This window comes from Stylophora pistillata, chromosome 5 (assembly GCF_964205215.1).
Source record: "Stylophora pistillata chromosome 5, jaStyPist1.2, whole genome shotgun sequence".
Lineage (NCBI taxonomy): Eukaryota > Metazoa > Cnidaria > Anthozoa > Scleractinia > Pocilloporidae > Stylophora > Stylophora pistillata.
This window is the reverse complement of record NC_142523.1, coordinates 36977766-37004978: the sequence shown is the minus strand read 5'-3', so window position 1 is coordinate 37004978 and position 27213 is coordinate 36977766. Positions and strand designations below refer to the sequence as shown.

Below are 27213 nucleotides of genomic sequence, written 5' to 3'. Positions count from 1 at the left end.
CTTTTTACAATAATATTTCAATGCTAACCAGAAGGGTGATGCTCGAGGGACAAAGGCTGCATTTTCTCTAAAACTTTCCGGGTGTAAACTGCAGTAAATGTATAGAAAGAAGTAAGAAGAATCGATATCAAGATCTTGGAAGTATAAGTGTTGATGAAATGGACTACAACTGGATTATGTACGAAGTAAATACAAAAGAACTCCTTTGTTACCGCATTACATAATTTAATACAGTCTGCTCTAGGTTTTTCCAATAGTACATTACCTCTATAGTGGAAAGTGGTATAACGATTTAAAATGCATTTAAAAAGGGGTATGTACAACTTGTAGCAAGCCAAAAACTTTAAAGGTAAAATATCTTTAGGTTATCTGTAACACCAAAATTGAAACCTGGTAATTAGCTTATACTTAAAGCTGTTCGGAAAATCATAAAATTGTTTTTCGTGTCTGTCAAAATGACTTGATAATAAACCACATGAAGTTGCACATTGATTTTTTTACAAAAAGTTGCTGAATAATCTCAACGGAGACCATGTAAAATTAGTTCAAAAGTTTTGTCTACATAACATGTCTTCCGTATGGCCGTGACATTAGCTACTCAAAATCCACAGACAATCTGTTATCTGATTTTCATCAGTATAAATCCCCAAAACTGAATATAATGAAAGTTCAAAAAGAGTTTTGAACTGTAGATACAGTTGATCGCTTTGGTTGCAATTAAAGTCGCTTATTTAATCATTGCTTCGCAGCAGGTTGGGCTTCCAGCCGCTGCTTAGCGTTTATTTTGTGGTTTCCCTCTGTTAGTTCAATCTACCATCGGTCGGTGCCACACACCAGGGATCTAGTCATGTCTCGTCTGCACGCAAATCCCTCTGTATTGACCTAAAAGAAAAATGAAAGAACTACGAGATATAGAGGCATATTCACATTTGAGGTATTTCTTGAGTTCCTTTAAGGGACTCTCAACATGGGGATGGGGACCCTAGATGAATAAACCAACCCGCCTAGCCGTGGTCGAAAAATAGTCCTCGTCTACATACAATCTTACAACTCCGGAATCCCGGGATGAGAAATTGTTGGCGTGCTTGCTCATGTAACATGAACGCAACCCCGGGCGGATCACCCCACCTTGAGACGATTATATGGCAAATTGTCGGACAGACCAAGCAACCTGCAAAGCAGGTTACCCCCCCCCCCCCATCATGTAAACGTGATTACCATAAAATAAGAGATTATCTGGACAGGCGGGTACCACTTTCCTGGGGTCCCTAACCTCCATGTAAAGAGGCCCCAACAAAATGAACCTAGGTCCCGTGCTTTATTGAACGCAGAGACTCAACTCAAAACACATGTCCTTGGTTTTTTTGCTCTCTTTGCATTATGCACCTTCTATCTCGGCTGTTGGATCAAAGTAAAGCTTATAAAGATAAAACTGAATTTGACCTCAGAGTAACTGAAAAGATGTACAAGTCCTAATTCAAGAGTTGTCAATGTAAGGATAAAGTAATGATTAACATCTCACTTTTCCTTGATTCAACAAAATTAAAAGCGCACTCACGTTGAGAACATCTACATCTCGGTGAATTCCAGTTTCACGTCATCTCCAATGAGGACAAAAGGCGCCCAGTAATACGCTTTTCTAAACATTGGAGTTTCTCTCATGCACTTAGTGGCTTGATTGAGAGCTTCACTGGCACTCCTCCCTTCAGCCATGGCTCCGTAAAAGTATTTCATGAACTTCAAAGTACCATTGTCGGCAATGTCCCACAGGAATACCAGAACGGATCGAGCACCGGCACCCAAGAACGCTCGTGCAATGCCAATCACACCCTCAGCCACGACCTCTCCGCAAGCGCTGTGACAACAGCTCAACACAACCAGCCTCGCTCGCAGCCCAGCTTGTAAGACGTCTTCCATTCTCAGTAAATAGTCTTCCTCTTGAGCTTGACGAGTTGTCCCCTTGGTGTTTGGTGCCAAGAGAATTTCTCCTGTTTCTTTTTTACCATGTGCTGCTATGTGAATTAGGGCAACTGAGGACATTCGCCTTAGTACCTCGAACTTTGTCGCCTCCTCTCCAATAAGAGGAGCAATGCCGATGATTTCTCCAATCATCTTAACCTCTTTCCTTGCACCCGGAAGTTGACTCAGCAATCTCTCCTGATGAATAACTTCTTTGTAACACGGATCACCCACGAGCAGTGCACCGGTTTTAACATGAAATTCTTTCGGGCAGTCAGTGATCGACTTTAAAATGGTTAAGGATGGAAGCACTCGAATCCTGAAAGATTCGCACAAATACCTTGAATTCGAATCCACCAATGCAGCGTAAGGCACCAAGCAGAGTGGACCTTCAGGAACAAATAGAATCTCATCCCCTTCCACCAAATCAGCGATAGGAGTAACTATGATATCATGGAGCTTCCTCAGGGCATTTGTCATCGAGTTTCGCAAGCAGTCATCGTTCGCTCCTTTTCCATCTCGGCCCACTTCAGGTAAACTTATTTCCCATTGAACAGCAGCCCTTGCATTTACTTGCGAGCGAGAAGCCTTATTCAGAGAGGTGATGTAGAATTCTAATTCATGCTGGTAAACAAAGTTGTTCACATGCTTCATTCTCGATCCGACGACTTTCCCATTCCGAATAACCCACGAAACAATGAAAGGTCCGGTTATTGCTAGAAAAACTGCATCTGATAAAATGCTTTTTACTGAGAGGTAATCAGAGCGTTTTCCAGAGCTCAACCGAGCGTAGGCTGGTACAAAGTTATACTTTACATCCATCAAATCTACCAGAGCTTGTGCACGTCCCTCCTCAGCAGCAAGAAGAGCTTTGACATCCTCACCCTGTCTCAAAAGAACGCGCCAAATACCCGTGTATGCTTTTTGGTAAACATTTCGGAATGAAATCTTCCATGCATCGTGAGTCAGAAGAGTAGCCCTAAGCTCATTAAAAACCTCCCCACTGGAAACAAAATAGTCTAGGGCCAATTGGAGACATCCCTGCCCTTCATAAGTGTGAGCAAGATGACATTGAGTCATGGCCATCTGAAGCATTTGCCCTTCTTCTTTGGCAATTTCTAGAGCGGTTTTATAGTACTCGATGGCTGTTATGAACTGTCCTAGACAACGATAAGCATTGCCAAGATTTCCATAACTATTTCCTTCTCCAGCCTTGTCTCCCACTTCTTTAGCAATTTCTAGGTGACGTTTATGGTACTCGATGGCTGTTTGGAACTGTCCTAGACAATAATAGGTATTGCCAAGATCTCCATAACTTTTTCCTTCTACAGCCTTGTTTCCCACTTCTTTGGCAATTTCTAGGTGACATTCATGGTACTGGATGGCTCTTTTCAACTGTCCTAGACGACGATAAGCATTGCCAAGATTTCCATAGCTCTTTCCTTCTCCAGCCTTGTCTCCCACTTCTTTCTCAATTTCTAGGGCACGTTTATGGTACTCGATGGCTGTTTTAAACTGTCCTATAGTTTTATAAGCATTGCCAAGATTTCCATTAGCGTTTCCTTCTCCAACCTTGTCTCCCACTTCTTTGGAAATTTCAAGGTGACGTTTATGGTACTCAATGGCTGTTTTGAACTGTCCTAGACTATGATAAGCATTGCCAAGATTTCCATAACTGTTTCCTTCCCCAGCCTTGTCTCCCACTTCTTTGGCAATTTCTAGGTGACGTTTATGGTACTCCATGGCTGTTTTGAACTGTCCTAGACCAGCATAAGCATTGCCAAGATTTCCATAACTGTTTCCTTCTCGAGCCTTGTCTCCCACTTCTTTGGCAATACCTAGGTGACGTTTATGGTACTCGATGGCTGTTTTGAACTGTCCTAAACAAACATAAGCATAGCCAAGATTTGCATAACTCTTTCCTTCTTCAGCCTTGTCTCCCACTTCTTTGGCAATCTCTAGGTGACGTTTATGGTACTCCATGGCTGTTTTGAACTGTCCTAGACCATGATAAGCCATGCCAAGATTTCCAGAACTGCTTCCTTCTCCAGCCTTATCTCCCACTTCTTTGGCAATTTCTAGGTGACGTTTAAGGTACTCAATGGCTGTTTTGAACTGTCCTAGACCATGATGAGCATTGCCAAGATTTCCAAAACTGTTTCCTTCTCCAGCCTTGTCTCCCCCTTCTTTGGCAATTTCTAGGTGACGTTTATGGTACTCGATGGCTGTTTTGAACTGTCCTAGACCATCATAAGCATTGCCAAGACTTCTATAACTGTCTCCTTCTCCAGTCTTGTCTCCCACTTCTTTGGCAATGTCTAGGTGACGTTTATGGTACTCGATGGCTGTTTTGAACTGTCTTAGACGATCATAAGCACTGCCAAGTTTTGCATAACTCTTTCCTTCTCCAGCCTTGTCTCCCACTTCTTTGGCAATTTCTAGGTGACGTTTAAGGTACTCAATGGCTGTTTTGAACTGTCCTAGACCATCATAAACAATGCCAAGATTTCCATAACTGTTTCCTTCTCCAGCCTTGTCTCCCACTTCTTTGGCAATTTCTAAGTGACGTTTAAGGCACTCAATGGCTGTTTTGAACTGTCCTAGACTATCATAGACAATGCCAAGATTTCCATAACTGTCTCCTTCTCCAGCCTTGTCTCCCACTTCTTTGGCAATTTCTAGGTGACGTTTATGGTACTCGATGGCTGTTTTGAACTCTCGTAGATCATGATAAGCATTGCCAAGATTTCGATAACTGTTTCCTTCTCCAGCCTTGTCTCCCACTTCTTTGGCAATTTCTAGGTGACGTTTAAGGTACTCAATGGCTGTTTTGAACTGTCCTAGAACATGATGAGCATTGCCAAGATTTCCATAACTGTTTCCTTCTTCAGCCTTGTCTCCCACTTCTTTGGCAGTTTCTAGGCGACGTTTAAGGTACTCAATGGCTGTTTTGAACTGTCGTAGACCATGATGGGCATTGCCAAGATTTCCATAACTGTTTCCTTCTCCAGCCTTGTCTCCCACTTCTTTGGCAATTTCTAGGTGACGTTTATGGTACTCGATGGCTATTTTGAACTGTCCTAAACGATGATAAGCATTGTCAAGATTTGCATAACTCTTTCCTTCTTCAGCCTTGTCTCCCACTTCTTTGGCAATCTCTAGGTCACGTTTATGGTACTCGATGGCTGTTTTGAACTGTCCTAGACCATCATAAGCATTGCCAAGATTTCCATAATTGTTTCCTTCTCCAGCCTTGTCTCCCACTTCTTTGGCAATCTCTAGGTGACGTTTATGGTACTCGATGGCTGTTTTGAACTGTCCTAGATGATCATAAGCACTGCCAAGTTTTGCACAACTGTTTCCCTCAGCAGCCTTGTCTCCCACTTCTTTGACAATTTCTAGGTGACGTTTAAGGTACTCAATGGCTGTTTTGAACTGTCCTAGACCATCATAAACAATGCCAAGATTTCCATAACTGTTTCCTTCTCCAGCCTTGTCTCCCACTTCTTTGGCAATTTCTAAGTGACGTTTAAGGTACTCAATGGCTGTTTTGAACTGTCCTAGACTACGATAAGCATTGCCAAGACTTCCATAACTCTTTCCTTCTCCAGCCTTGTCTCCCACTTCTTTGGCAATTTCTAGGGCACGTTTATAGTACTCGATGGCTGTTTTGAACTCTCCTAGACCATGATAAGCATTGCCAAGATTACCATAAGTGTTTCCTTCTCCAGCCTTGTATCCCACTTCTTTGGCAATTTCTAGGTGACGTTTAAGGTACTCAATGGCTGTTTTGAACTGTCCTAGACCAGGTTGAGCATTGCCAAGATTTCCATAAGTGTTTCCTTCCTCAGCCTTGTCTCCCACTTCTTTGGCAATTTCTAGGCGACGTTTAAGGTACTCAATGGCTGTTTTGAACTGTCGTAGAGCATGATGAGCATTGCCAAGATTTCCATAACTGTTTCCTTCTCCAGCCTTGTCTCCCACTTCTTTGGCAATACCTAGGTGACGTTTATGGTACTCGATGGCTCTTTTGAACTGTCCTAAACGATGATAAGCATTGCCAAGATTTGCATAACTCTTTCCTTCTTCAGCCTTGTCTCCCACTTCTTTGGCAATCTCTAGGAGACGTTTATGGTACTCGATGGCTGTTTTGAACTGTCCTAGACCATGATAAGCATTGCCAAGATTTCCAAAACTCTTTCCTTCTCCAGCCTTGTCTCCCACTTCTTTGGCAATTTCTAGAGCACGTTTATAGTACTCGATGGCGGTTTTGAACTCTCCTAGACCATGATAAGCATTGCCAAGATTTCCATAAGTGTTTCCTTCTCCAGCCTTGTCTCCCACTTCCTTTGCAATTTCTAGGTGACGTTTAAGGAATTCAATGGCTGTTTTAAACTGTCGTAGACCACGATGAGCATTGCCAAGATTTCCAAAACTGTTTCCTTCTCCAGCCTTGTCTCCCACTTCTTTGGCAATCTCTAGGTGACGTTTATGGTACTCGATGGCTGTTTTGAACTGTCCTAGATGATCATAAGCACTGCCAAGTTTTGCATAACTCTTTCCCTCACCAGCCTTGTCTCCTACTTCTTTGGCAGTTTCTAGGTGACGTTTAAGGTACTCAATGGCTGTTTTGAACTGTCCTAGACCTTGATGAGCATTGCCAAGAATCTCATAACTGTTTCCTTCTCCAGCCTTGTCTCCCACTTCTTTGGCAATTTCTAGGTGACGTTTAAGGTACTCAATGGCTGTTTTGAACTGTCCTAGACTATCATAAACAATGCCAAGATTTCCATAACTGTTTCCTTCTCCAGCCTTGTCTCCCACTTCTTTGGCAATTGCTAGGTGACGTTTATGGTACTCGATGGCTTTTTTGAACTCTCCTAGACCATGATAAGCATTGCCAAGATTTCCATAAGTGTTTCCTTCTCCAGCTTTGTATCCCACTTCTTTGGCAATTTCTAGGTGACGTTTAAGGTACTCAATGGCTGCTTTGAACTGTCGTAGACCATGATGAGCATTGCCAAGATTTCCATAACTGTTTTCTTCTCCAGCCTTGTCTACCACTTCTTTGGCCATTTCTAGGTGACGTTTAAGGTACTCAATGGCTGTTTTGAACTGTCCTAGACCATCATAAACAGTGCCAAGATTTCCATAACTGTTTCCTTCTCCAGCCTTGTCTCCCACTTCTTTGGCAATCTCTAGGTGACGTTTATGGTACTCGATGGCTGTTTTGAACTGCCCTTGACCATGATAAGCATTGCCAAGATTTCCATAACTGTTTCCCTGTCCAGCCTTGTCTCCCACTTCTTTGGCAATTTCTAGGTGACGTTTATGGTACTCGATGGCTGTTTTGAACTGTCCTAGACCATGATAAGCATTGCCAAGATTTCCATAAGTGTTTCCTTCCCCAGCCTTGTCTCCCACTCTTTTGGCAATTTCTAGGTGACGTTTATGGTACTCAATGGCTGTTTTGAACTGTCCTAGACCATAATAAACAATGCCAAGAGTTGCAGAAATGTATCTCTCTGCAGACTTGTCTCCTACTTCCTTGGCAATATCTAGGTGACGTTTAAGGTACTCAATGGCTGTTTTGAACTGTCCTAGACCATCAGAAGCATTGCCAAGATTTTCATAACTCCTTCCTTCCCTGGCATTGTCTTTCACTCCTCTGGCCATACGTTCTACTTCCTGGTTTAAGTCTTCCTAAGGGTTTGAAAATGTGTCGCAAACTTTTATTGTACTATTATTCCAACACTTAGTTTTAGATCTGAATGAAGGTCTTGCATTAAAGGCCAGAGACAACTAGTCTCTTTGTTATACCTTTTGGATTGGTCTTGAGATAGACTATTACAAAGTTTTTATGAGTTCCACGTTCGATATGGATTTTCGACTGACATGTCGTCTTTGTGAAAGTGACTAAGCGCTAAAAAATGAGGTGATGGAGGGGCAGGCTTATGTCCAAGCCATTGAAATATGCCAATCTATAATCATTAGAACGTAAGTATATTTTACAAGACTTCGGCCTTAAGGCTAAACCCTTTTTGATGTTCTGAGTGGGAGTAATGTCATTTTCATCAGCTTGAAGATAAGTTTTGTCTATGGAAGCGACCAAGAAAAACGGAAACTATTTCAGTGTGGATGTCTGACGAGACAGAGAAATTATTCATCACTAAAATTGAAGATGACTTCGGAAGTATCGACAAGTGTTTGGTGCTAGACAGCTCCTGAATTGTTCTTCTCTGTCCCTTCATTTTCCCCTATGTGCGCCAATACTCTTCCAGTAAGGCGGCAAACAATCCTAGCTTATAATAGAACTATAATACCACTGAAAAATGGTTCTCAAGTGCCTGGTTCGCCATTCATTTCAAATACTAAAAGTTTTAAGTCACGTGAAAAATACACACTGACGATTTAAATCGATAGAAATAGTTGACGTATGAAATAATATCTGACTAAAAATAACTGTTGTAGTTATTTAAACCATCATAATTTCATATTGAGTAGTAATAAATTCCTAAAAAGCCTTTTCAGATCAACAAAAAAGACCAAAAAGCATTTTGAAGCTTTGATTTTCTTTCAATATTGTGATAACTTTTCCGTCAAAAACAGAACCGACGAGATCGAATCCACCTTGCTCTAGGTGTGACTCAAATCTCCCCTACGACCTGAAAGCTTTATGACTTTGCGAATACAATCCGAGATTTATCGGAATCCTCATTAAATAGTTAGTTGAACCTTGTTTATAAAACATATTAACTATTAACAGTAATGTGCGCTCGTCCGAGGCACTCCTGAGGTGAGCAGACTCGGTTGCCGACTTGCTTCTGTCATAGAAATTGAACTCATAGGAATGTGACATTTAGAACTTAAAAATGATGAACGAGTTATCGTAACGTCATTCAAAATTATTATCGCTCATTTTTATTCTTAATAGTTTGTCCAAAGCCCTCGGTACACCTTGAATTGGCAGAGAAAAATAATGCAAGGCTCCTAGGGCATACTTAGCCGCTAATATTTGGCACCTTATAGATGAGGGATCAATCGCCATCCAATAATGGCTAGTACATGTCCCTGCGATCGTAACGACACAGCGATGCAATTGTTTGGTTTACGTTACCAGATCTGGATTGAAAGATGAGGGCTCAAGATGCTCGTTTTAACCTATTAAAAGTATTTGATCGCCTAACATAATTTTATTTAAAGAAACAGTCATGAAGGGATTCTCAAGTTTACCTTTTCTTGCTGTGGCTTTATCTCTCCGGATGCGATTGTCTCACCAACACACTTGTTTAGTAGATGGCGCAATCTTTCGCTATTATCGTCTATCTTAATATCGTTAAGTCAAATGAAACTGCTGAGAGGAAGGGTGGAGGGCTCAAGGTTTGCTTAATCCAGTGTTTTGGAGAATGCCAATTATAGACTGCATTACATCTTTATTTTCAAGCTGCAATGTGCCTTTTTGGCTGTTGAAAACTCGATGAAACCACGTCGTAACAAAGATTTGAATCACCTTTAAGGAAAAATTGTCAATGATAACTGTAGTTTCTTTGCAGTTCACATAGTCCTTTACTCCTTGTGCAATTCGTTTAAGTGACCCACTTTTCAGCCTTTCTTATTGTTCACTTAGCCACTTTGTCTACCTCTTAATTGTCATTTTATACTCATTGACATTAATTTGAACGAGGGATACATTGTGTCGATTCACTTCGAGAGAAATCTGCGCGAAGAAGCAGGGATTACCAACAAACGCTTTCCAAATATCACTTAGTATAAAACAATGTCCGGATATCGTACCCTTTTGACCTAGAAAGGAGAAGCGTTTTGCCCCAAATGCACTCAAGATCATTGGAGAAGTCTGATCGCTAAGTTCTGATTTAACATAATCTAACAGTTTGTGACATGTAGAGAGGCAAGGAATTATTGTTTAACTGCTTGAGTAGAAGTGGAATGATTGATCTTTTAAGATGAGAACTTGCCAAGGCAAGGAGAATTACATCTTAGCGGAAATTTACACGACAAGAACGTTTTTAATAAGCTCAAAAAGGCTGAAGAACTATAAGTATTTCGTGATGTTTTTACGGGATAAAAGAAAAGGGCATCTAAGAATTACAACAGGTTTCAAAGTTTGTTTGTTATAAAAGGAAGTAAGTTTGATGTAAATGGCATACATTTTAAGAATTATGGAACGAGCTCTGGGGGACAACGTGTGGATTAGGGCTTTAATCGTCACACAGACTAACAACTGACGAAAAGATAGAACTGTGACAGCAGTGAACAAACAGCGAATGAGTGTTGTTTAAGATGGAATTAGAACTGGCAGTTTCAGAGGGGAAAGACAGCAGCTAGGAATGTTTTTATTTTAATTGACATTCCTGAATCATAGTTAGAGATGGAGAAAAGCTGTGAAAACACAAGAACTACAAGCAGAATGGGAAGCAGATTAAAATAGTTTTACTTTAACTGGGGCCAGCATGAAAGCGTGTTCGCAATCCAAAAAGAACCTTTAATTTAGATGGAAAATGAAATGAGCATAACACGAATGTGGAAAGAGTAAGACATTAACATCCATCACTTGTCAGTGCTGGGTGACGAGGTTACATGTGACTAAGACATATTTGGCCAGGGAAGGCGCGATACTTTCCTCGCGGCGTGTTCGCCATTTGAGCGTTTTGTTTTGTACGTCTGCAAAAAACCTCAAAAACTGGAGCCTGTTTGTGAGATTGTTGACAAATTGTTATCTATTGTTTTCATGCCAGGACAATGGATAATGTATCATTTTTCCTGTACAAAGTGGGTGTGCAAGTTATCGATAGCTGAGGAAAAACGTGAAACGGCGCAAGATAAAGCCCGGGTATTGCTTTTAGCTGGATAATCTGTTATCCTTGAGGTCCTGGCGATAAGGAGAGCACGATTAGTCTCTTGTAGCAGTAGATATGCAGCCAATAAAAACCTCAAACTCGAAGTCAGAGCTTAGCGACAGGTGTTGTTTCTGGTTGAAAGAGTTAACATATTTTGCTGAAGGAAAAGGCAATCTTCAAATTACCCCCATACATCGTCGAGAATCTATCAATAGTTCTACCGTACTTGCAGAAAGCCATGAGGATGTTTATTGCAGAGGACCATGGCCATACGAAAGCTAATAAAAGAACCGTCGGGGTATCGGTATTAACACTGAGCTTTATTGGAGCAAGGAAGGGTAAGAGCGAGGAGAGCAAGTGGATTTACGAGCCAAAGCCTAGGCGAGTCTTAGCGGTGGAGTATCCAGATGGAAGAAGAGGCTGTTGTTTGGGCCTTTGACATCTAAAGTAGTTTCTTACCGGGGCTAACAACATAAGAGCTTATCCCTTATTGCAAAGCTGTCAAAGAGGTCTTTGGACCCAAATCTAAACTATCGGTCAGAATGGAAAGGTTGGTGTTACGTTTGATGCACTTCAAGGCATGATTCTTGTAGGACCGAAATGATTAGGTCATTACAATTGGCTCAAATTGGCTCTTTAACTTTTAGACACCAAGTCTTCCACATGTCGACAATACTACCATGTGACATGAGTTCGGCTACTCCCTATACGTCCCCGAAAATTGAACGAGCAGGGAATCTATCATTGCAAGGGAAATTGTAGCCTTCAATAAATGAAAAGTGAGGCATGTAAACAATATCAGTGCTCAAAAGAAATGAGTGCACGCTAAGTTCAGCCATACTTATGGCAATCAGACCTAACCTCTGACACAGAGGTCGATACCGCATGCCTCTTCATGTGCTAGCCCTGTAAAGCTGTTTTATGACAGGAGGATCTCAACAAAGAAGCCAGAATCTGAATGGGGTGACGAAGACCACGATGAAAGCGATCAGGAAAGACAGACAGACCACAATTCAATAGATTAGTGAGTTGAACAGTAACGACGAAGTGCAGAGTTACAAAAAGAACATCTGCAGAGTCGAGATTGGCAACAGTGGAAAAAAGTGCTTAATGGACCAGAGCGAGAGAGAACGAACAAAGCGTTCAAGGCCTGACTCTGCGTAACCAAAATTTACCTTCAAGTGCAATTGCAGTTTTATAGAGTTTGTATATCGATTAACCTTTGAAACAGCTGGATTTAGACATTTTAGTTTTAACTGATTTTGTTAATTATTCAGCACCATAGTTTTTGCCTCAAAAGGAGGGCGGATGTAGTGACCATAAATGATGAATAGTATGCTCGTCGTCTCTTTCCGAGACCTAACGAGTTAAGAAGGCAAATAGAATAACATAGAAAAGGTGGTTTCGCTTTAAGTGACCGTTTAATACAGGTGGAGGACAATGCAAAAGAGGCCCTTGGGACTCATTCAAAGGTGACCACGACCGCTTAGTAAAAGTGAAATTAAAGTAATTAAGGGGAAACAAATTCAGTACTTTGACAACTGTCCGACTAATACAGGGTGATTGCTTAATACAGGTCTGATTGTTGTTTGAAGCCCTTTTTACATCTTTTATACGAATGAATCTCTCAAAGGATATAGCTAGTCCTTTCTGACACCAGATCTTTGCTTCATCATACAACTTAAGCTGTACACAAGCTTCAGCTCCTATAAAAACAATGTTTGGTGGGAAATAGTTAAGTGCCTTTATTGAGAAGACAAAAGATTGGCATTTTCCATACACAAAAGATGTTTTCCAGTGTGTGACCACGTAGATATGAGCCGAGAAATTTCATGTCAACGTAACCAGAGCTTTTCTACTGAGTGGCGGCTAAAGAAAAACCTACCTTTCTTAAGGGCTTTGGTGAAAGTTGGCTCCAATTGAACGGCAACCGAGGCATCATCCAGGCTGTTTTCAAAGTTTTCTAAGAGAGGGATATCATACGATAGTAAAAAGAGTATCCGATTCGCTTTTAAACTGGCCTGTTTACAACTATTTCGAGTTTTTCTTCGCGGCTGGGTGATAAGAAAACCAGCACGATCATTTCACCTACGATAATGAGATAAGAAGGGGGACTGGAGAGGAGGAAGAGGAGAATATACGCGGGAATTGACGGTGTTAACGGGATTGGCTTATTTATTCCCCCCCCTATTTTTAACATTAGGACCTACAACTTGAGCTTCCCCAACCTCCAAACGTTGAACAAGAGTCGTGAGTGATCTGAAGCTCTCTTCGGGGCTCTTAGTCCAATAAAAGTTGCAAGATACGGATTCTTTGTCTTAAGTAATCATTATATTACTGGATATTCTGCAACTTGTTTGGAGTCATCGATAAACGTTCAGAAAAATGAGCCTAAAATGCGACCACATAACCCCCTATTGAAGATGAACTTTTAAAGTAAACTACAAATATTTTAACATTGAAATTCCATACCTAAATGGAATTGTGCTGCTGCCCTGTTACTGCAGAGTTTGGCTGTCAACCGATTATCTTTGCAGTTTAGTTGAAGTCCCTCGGTGTAGAGTTTTATTGCACCATGATAATCTCCCTGCAGGTATTCTTTGTTACCTTGCTGAAGACAGTCCTTTCCTATCACTTAAAATGCAGGAAAACGGAAACGTTACTCGATATGACCACTAACTTGCAACACCTAGGATACCCAGTAAAGAAATGCTCATGTCCAAAACTATACAAGTCCATTTACTGAGTATTCATTTCCCATATTTTTTCAAATGAAACATGGGTTTTACGATTTTGAGAACATTTTGAGCAAGTGGATCAAGAAAATGTAAACAACAATGACAACAAAGATAAAACAGCTAAAACAAGAAAACCAAAGACTTAAGAACGGCTTATGGCAACAAAAGTAAATAACTGGTTTAAAGAGCGGGGAAACAGAAACAACAAAGGCGCAATAGGTTAGATTTATTTGACATTTGATTGGCAAGTCCGTGACGACATTTTGAAAACAATCGTTAAATAAACTCAAACAAAGCAAGAGAGGTTTTGGAATTATATTTTCCATTAATGTACGTTGCCGTTCACAGTATTCCATAATTTGAACTATAACATGACCAAAGTAAAGCGCGCGTTCTGATTGGCCAATTTCGTGTTAACCATTTGCCCATGGATATTCGTTGCTGACATGAACAAATGCAATGACTGTTTTCCGCTCGTTTGTTTTTTCTGGTCACGTAATATTTGTTACATAAATAGGAATTTTTTTGCTACGATGTATCGTTGTCATGTTATAAAACAAATGGTCAACACCATAGCGTACGCTACTGAGTTGTGTATGCCATGAGAAGGTTTACTAAGCACTCAAGAAACCAGAGTCCCTCTCGGCTATCACCCCGCGCGACCCTTACGCTTATTTAGTACCTAAACACCTCCCACCTGCATCCATTACTCAAAATTAAACGCTGTGGTGTTAACCATTCAATAATTTTCAAGATGAACGGTTCACTTTTTCAATTTACAATTTATAAAGGTTACCTCTTTGTTTCTTTAGGGTACAGAAACCACCTTTTTTTTTCCCGTGCGACGGTAGTAATAAGAGTTCCTCCCAAAACAATTGACATTTCACTTCGTTTTATTTGACAAAATTGACAATTTTGTACCAAATCAGTTCGAACTCTTAAGCCATTTTTTGCAACGTTCTCACGTTTTCTCACAGCGATGACTTACTGATAAGAAAGATTATCACATTGACAAGTTTGTTAAAGACCATAGTTACGGATATTCGTGGCCGTAAAATTACAAGGTGGTAACAAGATTGAAATAATTTCAGCCTTGCATGACAGACGCTTTAGTATGTAACATCTACACTAGTATCAGATTGCCTCCCGTCTTCAACGTCTTCGTCAAAGAATGTTTGATCTACCGGTATAAATGATTGAATTGTCCTCTTTCAAGTCCACAGTGAAGCTCAGTTTTACCCTAGAACTTTCTCAAAACTTAAATGTGTCCGAAAATGCCAAGAAAAACAGACGCCTGCGCTAGCTTACGGAATGTGGTGTTGTAAACAATTTCACTATGTGGAATGCGGGATGAGAATTTGAAACGACAGCAGGGATAAAAACCAGTCTGTCGTCGTTAGCTATACAAGGGTAGCTTATTGTATTGATTTCCTGATCAAACACGGTGCTTACTGTAAAATGGTGCTTGGAATTTCTGCGTTAAGCACAGGGTACCTAATTAGACTATGTCGTGACGTTACTGCCGATGTTGCGATTTTCACAAAGGTCAGCGTGGTTTTTTCGTGCGAAAATAGAAAGCCCTAGACTAATTTTTACATCCTCGAGAACAACACTATTTTCACTTATCATGAGCTTAACCTGAACCGATTCTGAGTTACACTGCATGTAGAAAATGATAATTGAAAATTTACTACGAAATGCGATATTTGGATTTTGAAATATTGATAATTTTCAAAAGTGTTCCGTGAGCTCCAGATTAAATAAAATGGTCCCGTTTTTGACTAAAACCATGCCTGTATCCTTCCTATACAAATTTATAAAATTAATATGAGCCTGCTTTCTTTAGCACTTTTCATAAAAAAGCTCATTTGCGTCTACTCGGGGCACTGATTTCCGCCATTTTACGGCTACCGACGCTCGTTTCAGTTTTCGTGAGTTTTCTAGGATAAAGATGCAAGTCTGAAAACAAAACCTTACCACGTTTCTATGTTCACTACAAAGTATCTCTGGGAAAAATTTGAAGGTTTTCAATTTTTCGACCATGTGCCACATTTTTCGATTTCCACTCGGTCAATTCACAAAGTCGCTCGTAAATGGCCACTAGTGGGCAAAATGTTAAAACAGCTACTAGTGGCCAAAAGGACAAAGCGGTACCTTGTGGCTAAAATGGCGAAAGAGCCACTTGTGGTCAAAATTGCAAAACGGCCGCTTGTCGGCAAGATTCGTAAAACGGCCACTTTTGGCCAAAATGGCAAAACAGCCGCCAGTGGCCAAAATCATCCAAAACGGCCACTAGTGGCTAAAATCTCAAAACGGCCACTAATGACCAAAATCTTGAAAACATCCACTAGTGACGAAAATGGCAAGACGGTAACTAGTGACCAAAGCTGCAAAACGGCCACTAGTGACCAAAATTGCAAAACAGCCACCAATTGCCAAAATTGCAAAACAGCCATTAGAGGCCAAGAACGGAAAACGGCCACTAGTGGCCAAAATCCCAAAACAGCAAGAAGTGGCTAAGATGGCGCAACGACCACTAGTGCCCGAAATGGGAAAACGGCCAATAGTGACCAAGATTCCAAAACGGCCACTAGTGGCCAAAATGGCAAAACGGCCCCTGGTGGCCAAATTTCGGAAACGATCACTAGTGGCTAAAATATCGAAATGGTTACTAGCGGCCAAAATTTCAAAACAGCCACTAGTGGCCAAAATGACTAAACAGCCACTAATGGGAAAAATTGCCAAAAGGTCAATAATGGCCAAAATCCCTAAAGGGCGACTATAATAGCCAAAATCCGAAAACGGCAACTAGCGGTTAAAACGTTTTGTGATATTTTGTTAGCCTTGGCTCGCGCTTACATTGCTTTTGCTTTGGTTTAACAACACTTAAATGAAAAGCGCTTTTAAAGCAGCGGTTTAACTGTAATTGTTAATTGGATGTCTGATTTAACGTTTAGTTCAACGCATTGGTTGTCTCACTTACCAACTAAGGGGTCTTCGTCTGGATCCACATCTTGATCACCTGAATTGTCGCTCTCTGAAATCATAGCAACGATATATAATATATAATTTGCGCCTGATACAAGTCAACTTATTTTCGACTTAGGGACCCTTAATGAATGTGCAATTCATGGAATATACAGTTTGATTTCCATGCACGTTGTTAACCCCACTGATTGGACTAACAACGCATCAATTTGATTGAATCGATATAACTGACCCTGTTTGTGGACAGGTTAAACTCTTCCTCATCGAGTTTGTGTCAATGGCACATGTTAAAAGCTGATCACGGTCAATTTCTCACCTGACGAATTGTTGACGGCAAAGTCCTCGTTTCCTTCAGCAGCGTCAACTTGTGCCTCTTTGAGAACTAAAATGAAAGGGGTGATGATAACAGCATAAACAATTATGATTTTTAACGGTCCTTTGTATCTCACTCTTTTATCTCTTGCCTTTTACCCTTCTGTTGAGAAGAATCTGCCCTAAGTAGCTAATTCAGTTTCCGACAGTCAATCGTTTAACTTAACTCGGTTAAACATCGATCTTGCAGAGTCCCAATCAACATTTCGGCCCGGTAAACCACGTTCAGAATGTAATTGTTTGCATCACAAATTCTCATCGCCGATCTTTTAAGCCGCTCCCTGTTAGTTTGGTTCCTAAATGTTTTTTATTTTGTATTTTTTATGGATCTCGCCTTAGTCTTGGTGCAAAAAATCTTGGTGATAAGCACCACCAATCTCTTGCAGAAGAAATGTCTTTGTATACCAGGCCGATATTTCTTTTCTATACCAGGCTTACCCTCTCTCAGTTAAGACTTTAATAATTTCACCGAGTTTTCTGACTTATTTACCTTCCACAGACGTATTGCTTGAATCCAGGTTTTTGTCACCGGAAGTAGCCTTACTTTTGTCTGTTAAAGAAATGACAAAGAAAAGACTTTCACTGTCTGTTTTTTTTTTTTTTTGGCGCATATTGTGTGTTCTGTAATTCCCTATTGAGCTGATTCTCTTTATCGTGATCAATAAATTTTCTTTTGATCACAGGCGCGATTCTTGAATCAAAACAATGATCGCGGAATTGACGACTGGTGTATTCGACGGTCGCGATACAGAGACTCTTCGTTATGCTCATCATAGCTGACAAATGACGGTTGGAGTTGTGTCATTCTAGTTATGGTTAAAATCTGACAAAGTCTAATTTTTTCCTCACCTGAGAAACTGCTGTCAACGTCAGCAATAGCCAGGATTCCATCGGCTGCCATATTGGTCTCTTCGTCAACTGAATATAAAATAACGGTTAGTTAAAACAGGCGCGATCTGGGGTGAGGTTCGTTTTTTCACCCCCTAATACATTCCAGGATTTTCCTCATAAAGTAACAATATTTAAGTATAAAACAGCTTAGAATACTGAAAAAGATCAAATTGCACGGTGACGGTGCAATGTTCGAGCTCTAAAGAAAATTTACCCATTATTTTAATTTATTATTTTTTTTCACTCGAAAGTTCAACTTCTCTCGCAACATTAAATAACCCTTGCCATTCTCAGATCGTTTTGTACAAATTTGGTTGATTTATGTAGTTCTTTTGACGATTCACGGCCCATAGTCGCTTAACCGAATAAACTCACGACACTGTCAGAAAAATCTTCAAATTTGTTGGATATAACAGGGCCTTAAAAACCTTGGTTTGATGGTTAGAAAACTCTACGGAAAAATCGTATGATAGGAACATTCCAAGTTATTTTGCCTTGTTTTAAACAGAAGCTGTGCCAAGTCTCACTCAATTGTGGAGCTTCCTAGATAATTTCCCGCAGATTTAGGCTTACACACATTAGTAGTTTAGATTATCTCTTACTTATACCTTTTGGTTTGCTTCCATCATCATTTGATTCCTTCTTGGATGTAAAATAATCTTGAAATAGTAAGAAAGACAAATTCAATTAGAACAATGAACTGAAAATATCAGATTGCGCGGTGACGATGCAATGTTTGGGCTGTGAAGAAAATATTATTTTCTATCCCTAAGACTGACTCACTGACACTCACTCGATCCGTGTTCAATCTGTCGAAAGTGCAAATTGTCTTGCAACAGTTTTTCCGAGTAACCTTACTGTTTTTAGGTCCTTTTGTACAAGATTCGCTGAACTTATAGCTTGCGATAGAAAGTGTGAGAAAGAGTATAAAATTGTTTGATATAACAAGGCCTCAGAAGCTTGGCTCGTAGTTGGGAAACAAATTGAATTAATTCCATTTTAAGCTTTCTTGTCTTGGTTTAAACAGAGACTTTGCCGAGCGTCACTTTATTGTGGCTCACACTCATCAGTTTTCAATGACTTTTTGTACCTTTTGGTTTGCTTCCATCGTCATCTGATTCCTTCTTGGATGCAAAATGATCTAAAACAGCAAATAACACAAATTCACTTTGAGCAAAGAACACTGTCACTGTTGATTTTGTCAGTGTGTTCGTTTCCATAGCGCTCGTTGTACTCAGTGGTTACAAACTTAGAATACAATCATCTTCTTGGGCGTTTTTTTCCCCAACCTGATGAGAGTCCATCATCCAGATCCAGTTTTTCTTGGATCTCTGTAACTTTATCCTTCGACGCATCTAAAGAGATAGAATTGGGTTGTGCTTTAGAAATCAGTTGAAATTGATGAAAGATAATAAATTGCTGAGAGATAACCACCAGAATTCGCATAAAACTTTACATCTAACGTGCGAGATCAAGAATAATTAGGGATGTTTTTTGCCTAAGCTTTTCCTATTGTTTATGTTAACTACTGTCTTAGAGGTAAAAGAGTATGGAAATAAATCTGGCCCATTTAACTCCACCAGGCTCAATCTTTTAAAGACTTTCATTTCACCCCACTTCCTCGCTTATCTGCTGACGGAATATACGCCATATCCGGTTTATTCTCAATCGAAGTAGCTTTACTGTTGTCGGTCAATAAAATTACAACGAAATGACTTTCATTCTTTTCTGAGTTATCAACCGGTCAAAGAGGCAATTCATGGACTAAACTTTTGATAGTGCGATTCATAAGTGCTCTCTCAGATACCAAAAATATTTCAGTTGCTCATCATAGTTGACAAACTTCCGTGTCCAGTTGTCTTAAATGGGGCCCTCGATGATTCTATAAAAAAATCTGAAGAAGCTTTATATTTTTTTCTCACCTGGTGAACTCTTGTCAGCAAAGTCCAGGCTTCCTTCAGCTGCTACAGGGGAGGCCTGGTGACCAACTAAAATACCTATAAATATAAATAAAAATAACACTCTTTGCTCTTGAGAAACTCGTGACTTTTGATTTCTTCATCACAATATATTTAAGGTTTTTCCTCTTGAAGTGAAAATATCTAATACCGAAGTCAGTTTGGAAAGTAAAAAAATTAAAACCTATGGCTATTATGTAGACCTACGTCAAGGGGAAAAGTACCTAATACCGTAATCAGTTAGGGAAGTGAAAGAATTAACACTCATGGTTATTGTGCAGATTTAGGCTGTCAAATTAATTTCTTCTTATGTTTATTTCTATCCTAAATATTGACGCACAGAAAGTTATTCACTCCGTTTTAAATCTTCGAAAAGTTCACTCGCTTTGCAGTGTGTTTCCCATTGTTTAATTGACGCCTAAGCTTACACACATTCTGAGTTTGCACTAATTACTTGTACCTGTTGATTTGTCATCATCGACATCTGACTCCTTCTTCAATCCAAATTGACCTTGAAATGGTAAAGAAGAATACTATACTTTAAGCAAACAAAACTTTGAGCCGTAGTGATTCAGTTGTCTGTGTTTGATTAATTTCCAAAGGTCTTAGAGAAGAGCGATGTATTTGCTGTTTTATTGCTCTGAATGAATGAATGAATGAATGAATACCTTTATTTAAGTGTCAGACTAAAATAGCAGTACATAACCACTAAATGGGGACACTACAAAATAAATTAAAAATGACTAAATCCATATATTAATTAAAGTTAAAATGCTAATTGAGCTAAAAATACTAAGATTGGTTAACATGCTAAAATATTACAATATGTACAAGATAAAATTTACATTAAAAACTTTTTTACATTAAGTACTGCATAAAATACAGTTGGTACAGTAATTATCGGTCAGTAAAGTATTTAGATCAATCTTACGGATATTTATCTTGAAAGATGATAATGTTGGCAGATCTCTAATGTTCTTAGGTACAATATTCCATAACTTAGGTCCAGTATATCTGATAGAGTGCTTACCATATGTTGCTGTATTAAATCTAGGAATAACAAATTCTTTGCTACGTAGGGCATATTTCGTATCAGACCTCCGAAATAGGTCAGCAATATACTTAGGACATATATTATTCTTGACCTTGTACATGAGAGTAGCCATGTCCTGTAACCTTCTGTTATGTAAAGTACATAGATTAGCCATACCCAATAGTGTGTTATAACTTGACGTTTTGTCGCAATAGATGGCTCTAACCTGATAAAAGCTCCTCATTTAAATCCACCTTCTCTTGGTTTGCTGAGTCCTTCCCTTTCAAAGTATCTAAAATGAATAAAAAATCAAACACATTGAGTTGTGCTTTGGAAATCTCCTTTCAACGATGATAATAAATTTTAAGACAGAAGAAACCTGCCTACTCTGCAAATTTCTCAAGCATTAGATCCCTGTATTAGATGCAGCTGCCTGTTAATTCATTTCAAACCCAAGTTTAAATAATAAAGCAGATTAATGATCGCAATATACCTCCTTACTATTTACAGCTTATCTATGTACCTGTGGGGCTGCCGATCTCTAAGTCTTCTTTTTTTCCAGATACCGATGAAACTTGAGTTTTCTCCGACTCTAAAAAAAAAAATGGGCTTGAATGATCGTCATCAACATTATCATATTTTTGTGATTATTCATGTTTTCATTATCAATAGATTTTGTTTACCGTTCCCCTAATCGTTTGGGTCATGTAACAATTAATTCTACGAAGTCCTTAAGAGATACTTTCCTACTATGAATATGTTGTATTATTAATGATCCAGTTCAGTCCTACTTACCTGTAACTGACGAAGAAGCTGTAAAATCCACTCCTTTATCACTTACGGTACCTTCACTTTTACTTGTTCCTGAAATTTCGATGAAAAGATGCATCTTATCTAAGTTGATTTTAAATATGGAGTTTCTTAAACAATTTCGCGCAAATTTAGGCTTACACGCATTAGTAGTTTTTGAATTATCTCTAGCTTGTACCTTTTGGTTTGCTTCCATCATCACATGATTCCTTCTTGGATGTAGAATAATCTAGAAATAGTCAAGGACACAAAATCAATTAGAACAAAGAACTGGAAGTATTAAATTGTTCGATGAAGATGCAAGTATTGAACTGTTCTGTGAAGAAAGACTGACCCATTGATACAACAATTACAATTTACAATTACAATTTATCACTTATAGAGCGCTACTTACAATGACAGATCAACAGCGCTTTACGGTCAATCACTAAATCCGTTTTCAATCCGTGGAAATTCCAAATTTGTCTCGTAACATTTGTTCCAAGTAACTCTTTCTGTTCTTTTAAGTCCTTTTGTACAAATTTTGGAAGGGGTAAGCTATGTGCTCCTTTTGTTTCAAGTTACTAAGGCCTAGAGTCGCTGAAACTATTACTCACGATAGAAAGGGTGAGAAAAAACACAAAATTGTTTAATATAACAGGACCTCAAAAGCTTCGCTCGTAGTTGCGAAACAAATTGAGTTATTTCTGTTTTAAGTTAATTTGCTTTGGTTTAGAACAGAAACTTCGCCGAGCGTCACTTGTTTGTGTATTATGTCCTGTAGATTTAGGCTTACAATGATTACTTTACGTATAATGCACGATCCTCGCAGTAGAGAGCGCAATTTATGCGATAGCGAAAATCAGACCTGAAAAATATCAGGCCTGTACGGGATTCGAACCACTGACCTCTACGATACTGGCGCAGCGCTCTACCAATTGAGCTAACAAGCCAACTGGGCGCAGGCCGTTGAGTTGATTCGTAATAAACCCGTGATGATAAATCAGATACAGTGAATATGCGAAGTTCATATTTTTTTTTTTGGTAGAGCGCTGCACTAGTATCACAGAGGTCAGTGGTTCGAATTCCGTACAGGCCTGATTTTTCTCAGTTCTGACTCGCTATTGCATAAATAGCGCTCTCTACTGCGAGGATCGTGCATCATACGTATCTAATACCGCAGTTCAAAATATATGAGCTTCATATATACATTGTATCTGATTTATCATCACGGGTTTATTACGAATCAACTTAACGGCCTGCTCCCAGTTGGCTTGTTAGCTCAATTGGTAGAGCGCTGCACTAGTATCGCAGAGGTCAGTGATTCGAATCCCGTACAGGCCTGATTTTTTTCAGGTCTTATTTTCGCTATTGCATAAATAGCGCGCTCTACTGCGAGGATCGTGCATCATACGTATCTAATACCACAGTTCAAAAAAAATATATATATATATGAACTTCGTATAATTATTGTAAATGATTACTTTATCGATGATTACTTTATCGATGATTACTTTATCGATGATTTCTTGTACCTTTTGGTTCGCTTTCATCGTCATTTGATTCCTTCTTGGAGGCAAAATGATCTTAAAACAGCAAATAACACAAATTCTCTTTGAGCAAAGAACACTGACAGTGTTCAGTTTGTCAGTGTAGGTTTGTTTTTATAGCGCTCGTTGTACTCAGTGGCTATAAATTTAGAATACAAACACACTGTCAGTGTTGAGTTTGTCAGTGTGGGTTTGTTTTTATAGCGCTCGTTGTACTCAGTGGCTATAAATTTAGAATACAATCATCTTTTTGCGGTTTTTTTTTTCTCTCACCAGAGGAAGGTCCATCATCCAAATCCAGTTTTTCTTGGATTGCTGTAACTTTATCCTGCAACGTACCTAAAAGATAGAACTGGGTTGTGCTTTGGAAATTATCTGAAATAGATGAAGTATAATAAATTGCTAAAAGATAACTACCCGAATTTGCATAAAACTTTGCACCTAATTTGCTAGATCAAGAATAATTGGGGATTTTTTTTTTTTGCCTAAGGTTTTCGTAATGTTGCTTTTAATTGCTCTCCTAGTTAGAAAAGATAATAGAAATAAATCCGGCCGACTAAACTCCACGAGGCTCAACTTTTTAAAGACTCTGATTGCACCTCACTTCCTCGCTTACCTGCCAAGGGAGCATCCTTCATGTTCAGTTCTTTCTCAACAGAAGTAACTTCACTTTTGTCTGTAATAAAAATAACAACGAAATAATTTTCACTCTTTTCTGAGTAATCAAATCGTCAAAGAGGCAGTTCATGGACTAAACTTGTAACAGCGTGATTGATAAGTGGTGACTTAGATTGTCGAGAAACCAAGAATATTTGCTTTTCTTATTATAGTTGACAAACTTCCAGGTCTAGTTGTCATTGATAATTCTACAAAATATCTAAAGAAGCTTTATGTTTCTTTTTCTCACCTGGTGAACTGTTGTCAGCAAAGTCCAGGCTTCCTTCAGCTGCTGCAGGGGAGGTTTGGTGACCAATTAAAATACCAATAAATATTAATAAGTACATTGCACGCAGCACCCTTGAGCAAGATGAAGCGGATCCCGTGGCTACCCGAGCGGTCCAAGATGGGCCCAGCTTGCCCGCCCAGGATTTTCCGCATCGATCCCGCGCATGAAAAAAAATTGAACTACAACTATGGAAACGCAAAAAGTTGCTTAAGAAAATCCAAACAAAGAAAACAGAAACGACTCTCGTAAGTTTGTTAAGTACAAACACAGTTGGCTTTCTTTCCCGACTCTCAAAGTAAACAGGTCACTCCTAATTCTTATTTAGGGAACATTTTTTTGCAATAGAATAAATCCTTTATCAACCGAGCTTGTTCGGTCAAGATCGCTGGATAATAGCACGGTGTTTTTTGTTTTCTGTTTTTCGCATTTTTATGGACCTCGGCCTCGTCACGGTCCGTAAAAATGCAAAAACAGAACTTGGTCACTATCCAGCCATCTTGACCTCACGCTTGGTTTAATAATGTATATATAATAATAACACTCCTACTCGAGAGAAACTCACGACTTCTGTTTTCTTCATCTCCTAATATATTCAAGGTTTTTACCCCTGAAGTAAAAATATCTAAGACCGAAATCAATTTGAAAAGTGAAAAAATTAAAACGCATGGTTATTATGCAGATTAAGGTTGTAAAATAATTTCTTTTTTGTCTCTGTCTTAAATATTGACCAACAGAAAGTTACTCAATCGATTTCCAATCTTTGAAAGCTCACTTGCCTTGTAACTTGTTTCCCAGTGTTTAATTGACGCCTAGGCTCACGGATATTATAAGTTTGCACTATTTACTTGTACCTGTTGATTTGCCGTCACCGTCATCTGACTCCTGGAACTCAAATTGACCTTAAAATGGTAAAGAAGAATATTTCACCTTAAGCAAACGAAATTTAGAGCCGTAATGATTCAGTTTTTTGCCTTTATTTTTATTTGCGTGTATTTTCAAAGGTCTTTTTGTAGTCACAAACTTCAGAAGTGAAATTCATTTGCTTTTTCATTTCTCTCACCTGACGAAATCTCATCATCCAAATCCGCCTTCTCTTGTTTTGCTGAATCTTTCCCTTCCAAGGTATCTAGAAATAAATAAAGAATCAGACATATTGGGCTGTTCCTTAGAAATTTCCTTTTAACGATGAAGGATAATGAATTTCTAGAAAGTAATCGCCTACTCCGCACACACCAAGAAAAATAATTACACCCTCTATCGCTCCTGTTATCTCAGTATTGTTGCTTTTTATTGTTCTCAAGCGTTTCAGTACTTTATTATGTGTGGCTGTCTGTTAATTAATTTTCAACCAAAATTTAATTAATAAATCAGATCGATGATTGTAATATAATTCTACAATGTTTAAAGTCTAACTCAGTACCTGTTGAGCTGCCAATCTCTAAATCCTCTATTCTTCCAGGTGTCGATGAAATTTGAGTTTTATCCGGCTCTAAAATAAAGAAAAAAGGGGTTTGACTGGTCGTCATCACCGTTTTTATCGTCATGAACAATATCATAATCTTGTTACTATATATGTAATAATTATCAATAGATTCTGTTTACTGTTCCCACAACAGGGCTAGAGAGAAAAGAGTATAGAAATAAATCCGGTCAATTAAACTCCACCAGGCTCGATATTTTAAAGACTTTGATTTCACCTCACTTCCTCGCTTACCTGCTAAGAGAGCATCGTTCATGTTCAGCTTTTTCTCAACAGAAGCAGCTTCACTTTTTTCTGTCAATTAATTTACAAAGAAATGATTTTCAATCTTTTTTGAGTTATCAACTGATCAAAGGGAAATTCATGGCCAAAATATGTGATAGCGCGATATGCGATAGATTGTTCATGCCAAGAATATTTGCTTTGCTCATCATAGTTGACAAACTTCCGCTTCCAGTTGTCTTATCATTGATAATGCAAAAAATCTCAAGAAACTTTATTTCTTTTTCTTACCTAGTGAACTGTTGTCAGCAAAGTCCTGGCTTCCTTCAGCTGCTACAGGGGAGGCCTGGTGACCAACTAAAATACCAATACATATAAATAATAATAACACTCTAACTCGTGAGAAACTAACGACTTTTGTTTTCTTCATCTCATAAGATATTCAAGGTTTTTCCCCTTGATGTAAAAATAACTAAGACCGAAACTAGTTGGAAAAGTTAAAAAATTTACATCGCATGGTTATTGTGCAGATTAAGGTTGTAAAATAATTTCTTCTTTATTTCTATCTCAAATATTTATCCACAAAAAGTTATTCAGTCCGTGTCAAATCTTTCGAAACTCACTTGCTTTCCCAGTGTTTCATTTAGGCTTAGGCTCACACATACTCTGAGTTTGTCCTAATTACTTGTACCTGTTGATTTGCCGTCACCGTCATCTGACTCCTTTAATCCAAATTGACCTTGAAATGGTAAAGAAGAATATTTTACTTTAAGCAAAGTAAAACTTTGAACCGTAATGAATCAGTACTAGTTGTTTGCGTTTAATTTATTTTCTTTAGGTCTTTTTGTAGTCACAAACTTAAGAAGTGCAATTCATTTGCTGTTTTATTTCTTTCACCTGATGAAAGCTCATCATCCAAATCCACCTTTCCTTGGTTTGCTAAGTCTTTCCCTTTCAAAGTACCTAAAATAAATTAAGAATCAAACATATTCCGCTGTTCTTAGGAAAGTTCCTTTAAACGATCAAGGATAATGAATTTCTAGAAAGTAACCCCCTACTCTGCATACATCAAGAAAAATAATTGCACTTTTTTTCACCCCTGCTATCTCAGTATTGTTGCTTTTTATTGTTCTCAAGCATTTCATTACTGTATCATATGTGGCTGTCTGTTAATTCACTGTAAAGTAAAATTTAATTTATAAACCAGATTTTTTATATTAATATTTCTATACTGTTGACAGTTTAACTGTGTACCTGTGGAACTTTCGATCTCCAAATCCTCCAGTTTTCCAGATGCCGGTGAAACTTGAGTTTTCTCCGAGTCTAAAATTAAAAGAAAAGGGCATGAATGATCGTCCTCGTCGTATTTATCGCTGCAATATCATCATATTTCTGTTGGTACTTGTGTTTTCATCATCATTAGATTCTG

General features: G+C 38.9%; 2 protein-coding genes, 1 long non-coding RNA gene and 1 pseudogene across 4 annotated transcripts in view; 1 reads left to right on the top strand and 3 right to left on the bottom strand.

Moving 5' to 3' along the window:
* Window positions 1–27213, bottom strand: part of LOC148731781 (FYVE, RhoGEF and PH domain-containing protein 4-like) — a 102849-nt pseudogene that overhangs the window by 50658 nt on the left and 24978 nt on the right. The window lies entirely within an intron of this gene.
* LOC148731782 (uncharacterized) overlaps window positions 1–27213 on the top strand; it is a 37473-nt gene that overhangs the window by 3257 nt on the left and 7003 nt on the right. The window lies entirely within an intron of this gene.
* LOC148731784 (uncharacterized) lies at window positions 211–24140 on the bottom strand. Its single transcript, XM_088760791.1, has 22 exons — window positions 24044–24140; window positions 23753–23812; window positions 23410–23511; window positions 23122–23172; window positions 21786–21836; window positions 21593–21661; window positions 21321–21389; window positions 21024–21089; window positions 20225–20275; window positions 19729–19803; window positions 19096–19161; window positions 18897–18947; window positions 18415–18465; window positions 17765–17833; window positions 17406–17465; window positions 16860–16925; window positions 16539–16592; window positions 13290–13451; window positions 12703–12780; window positions 12423–12523; window positions 1559–7662; window positions 211–882 (listed from the first exon to the last, which is right to left on the bottom strand). Exons 1-21 carry the CDS (start codon window positions 24138–24140, stop codon window positions 1570–1572), a joined length of 7542 nt encoding a protein of 2513 aa, XP_088616917.1. The 3' UTR covers window positions 211–882; window positions 1559–1569.
* On the bottom strand, window positions 25141–25842 carry LOC148731783 (uncharacterized). Its single transcript, XR_016002058.1, has 3 exons — window positions 25797–25842; window positions 25503–25571; window positions 25141–25208 (listed from the first exon to the last, which is right to left on the bottom strand). It is a non-coding gene; the product is annotated as an uncharacterized LOC148731783 (long non-coding RNA).

What these genes read in the sequence shown, in the direction of transcription:
- LOC148731784 (XM_088760791.1), bottom strand. Translation starts at nt 24,140, where the DNA reads ATGTACTTATTAATATTTATTGGTATTTTAATTGGTCACCAAACCTCC. An exon ending in CGATGATGACAAATCAACAG is followed by an intron (nt 19,804 to 20,224) that starts GTACAAGTAATT and finishes TTATATTTATAG; the next exon opens with GTATTTTAGTTGGTCACCAG. An exon ending in TGCTGACAAGAGTTCACCAG is followed by an intron (nt 19,162 to 19,728) that starts GTGAGAAAAAAA and finishes CTATCTCTTTAG; the next exon opens with ATGCGTCGAAGGATAAAGTT.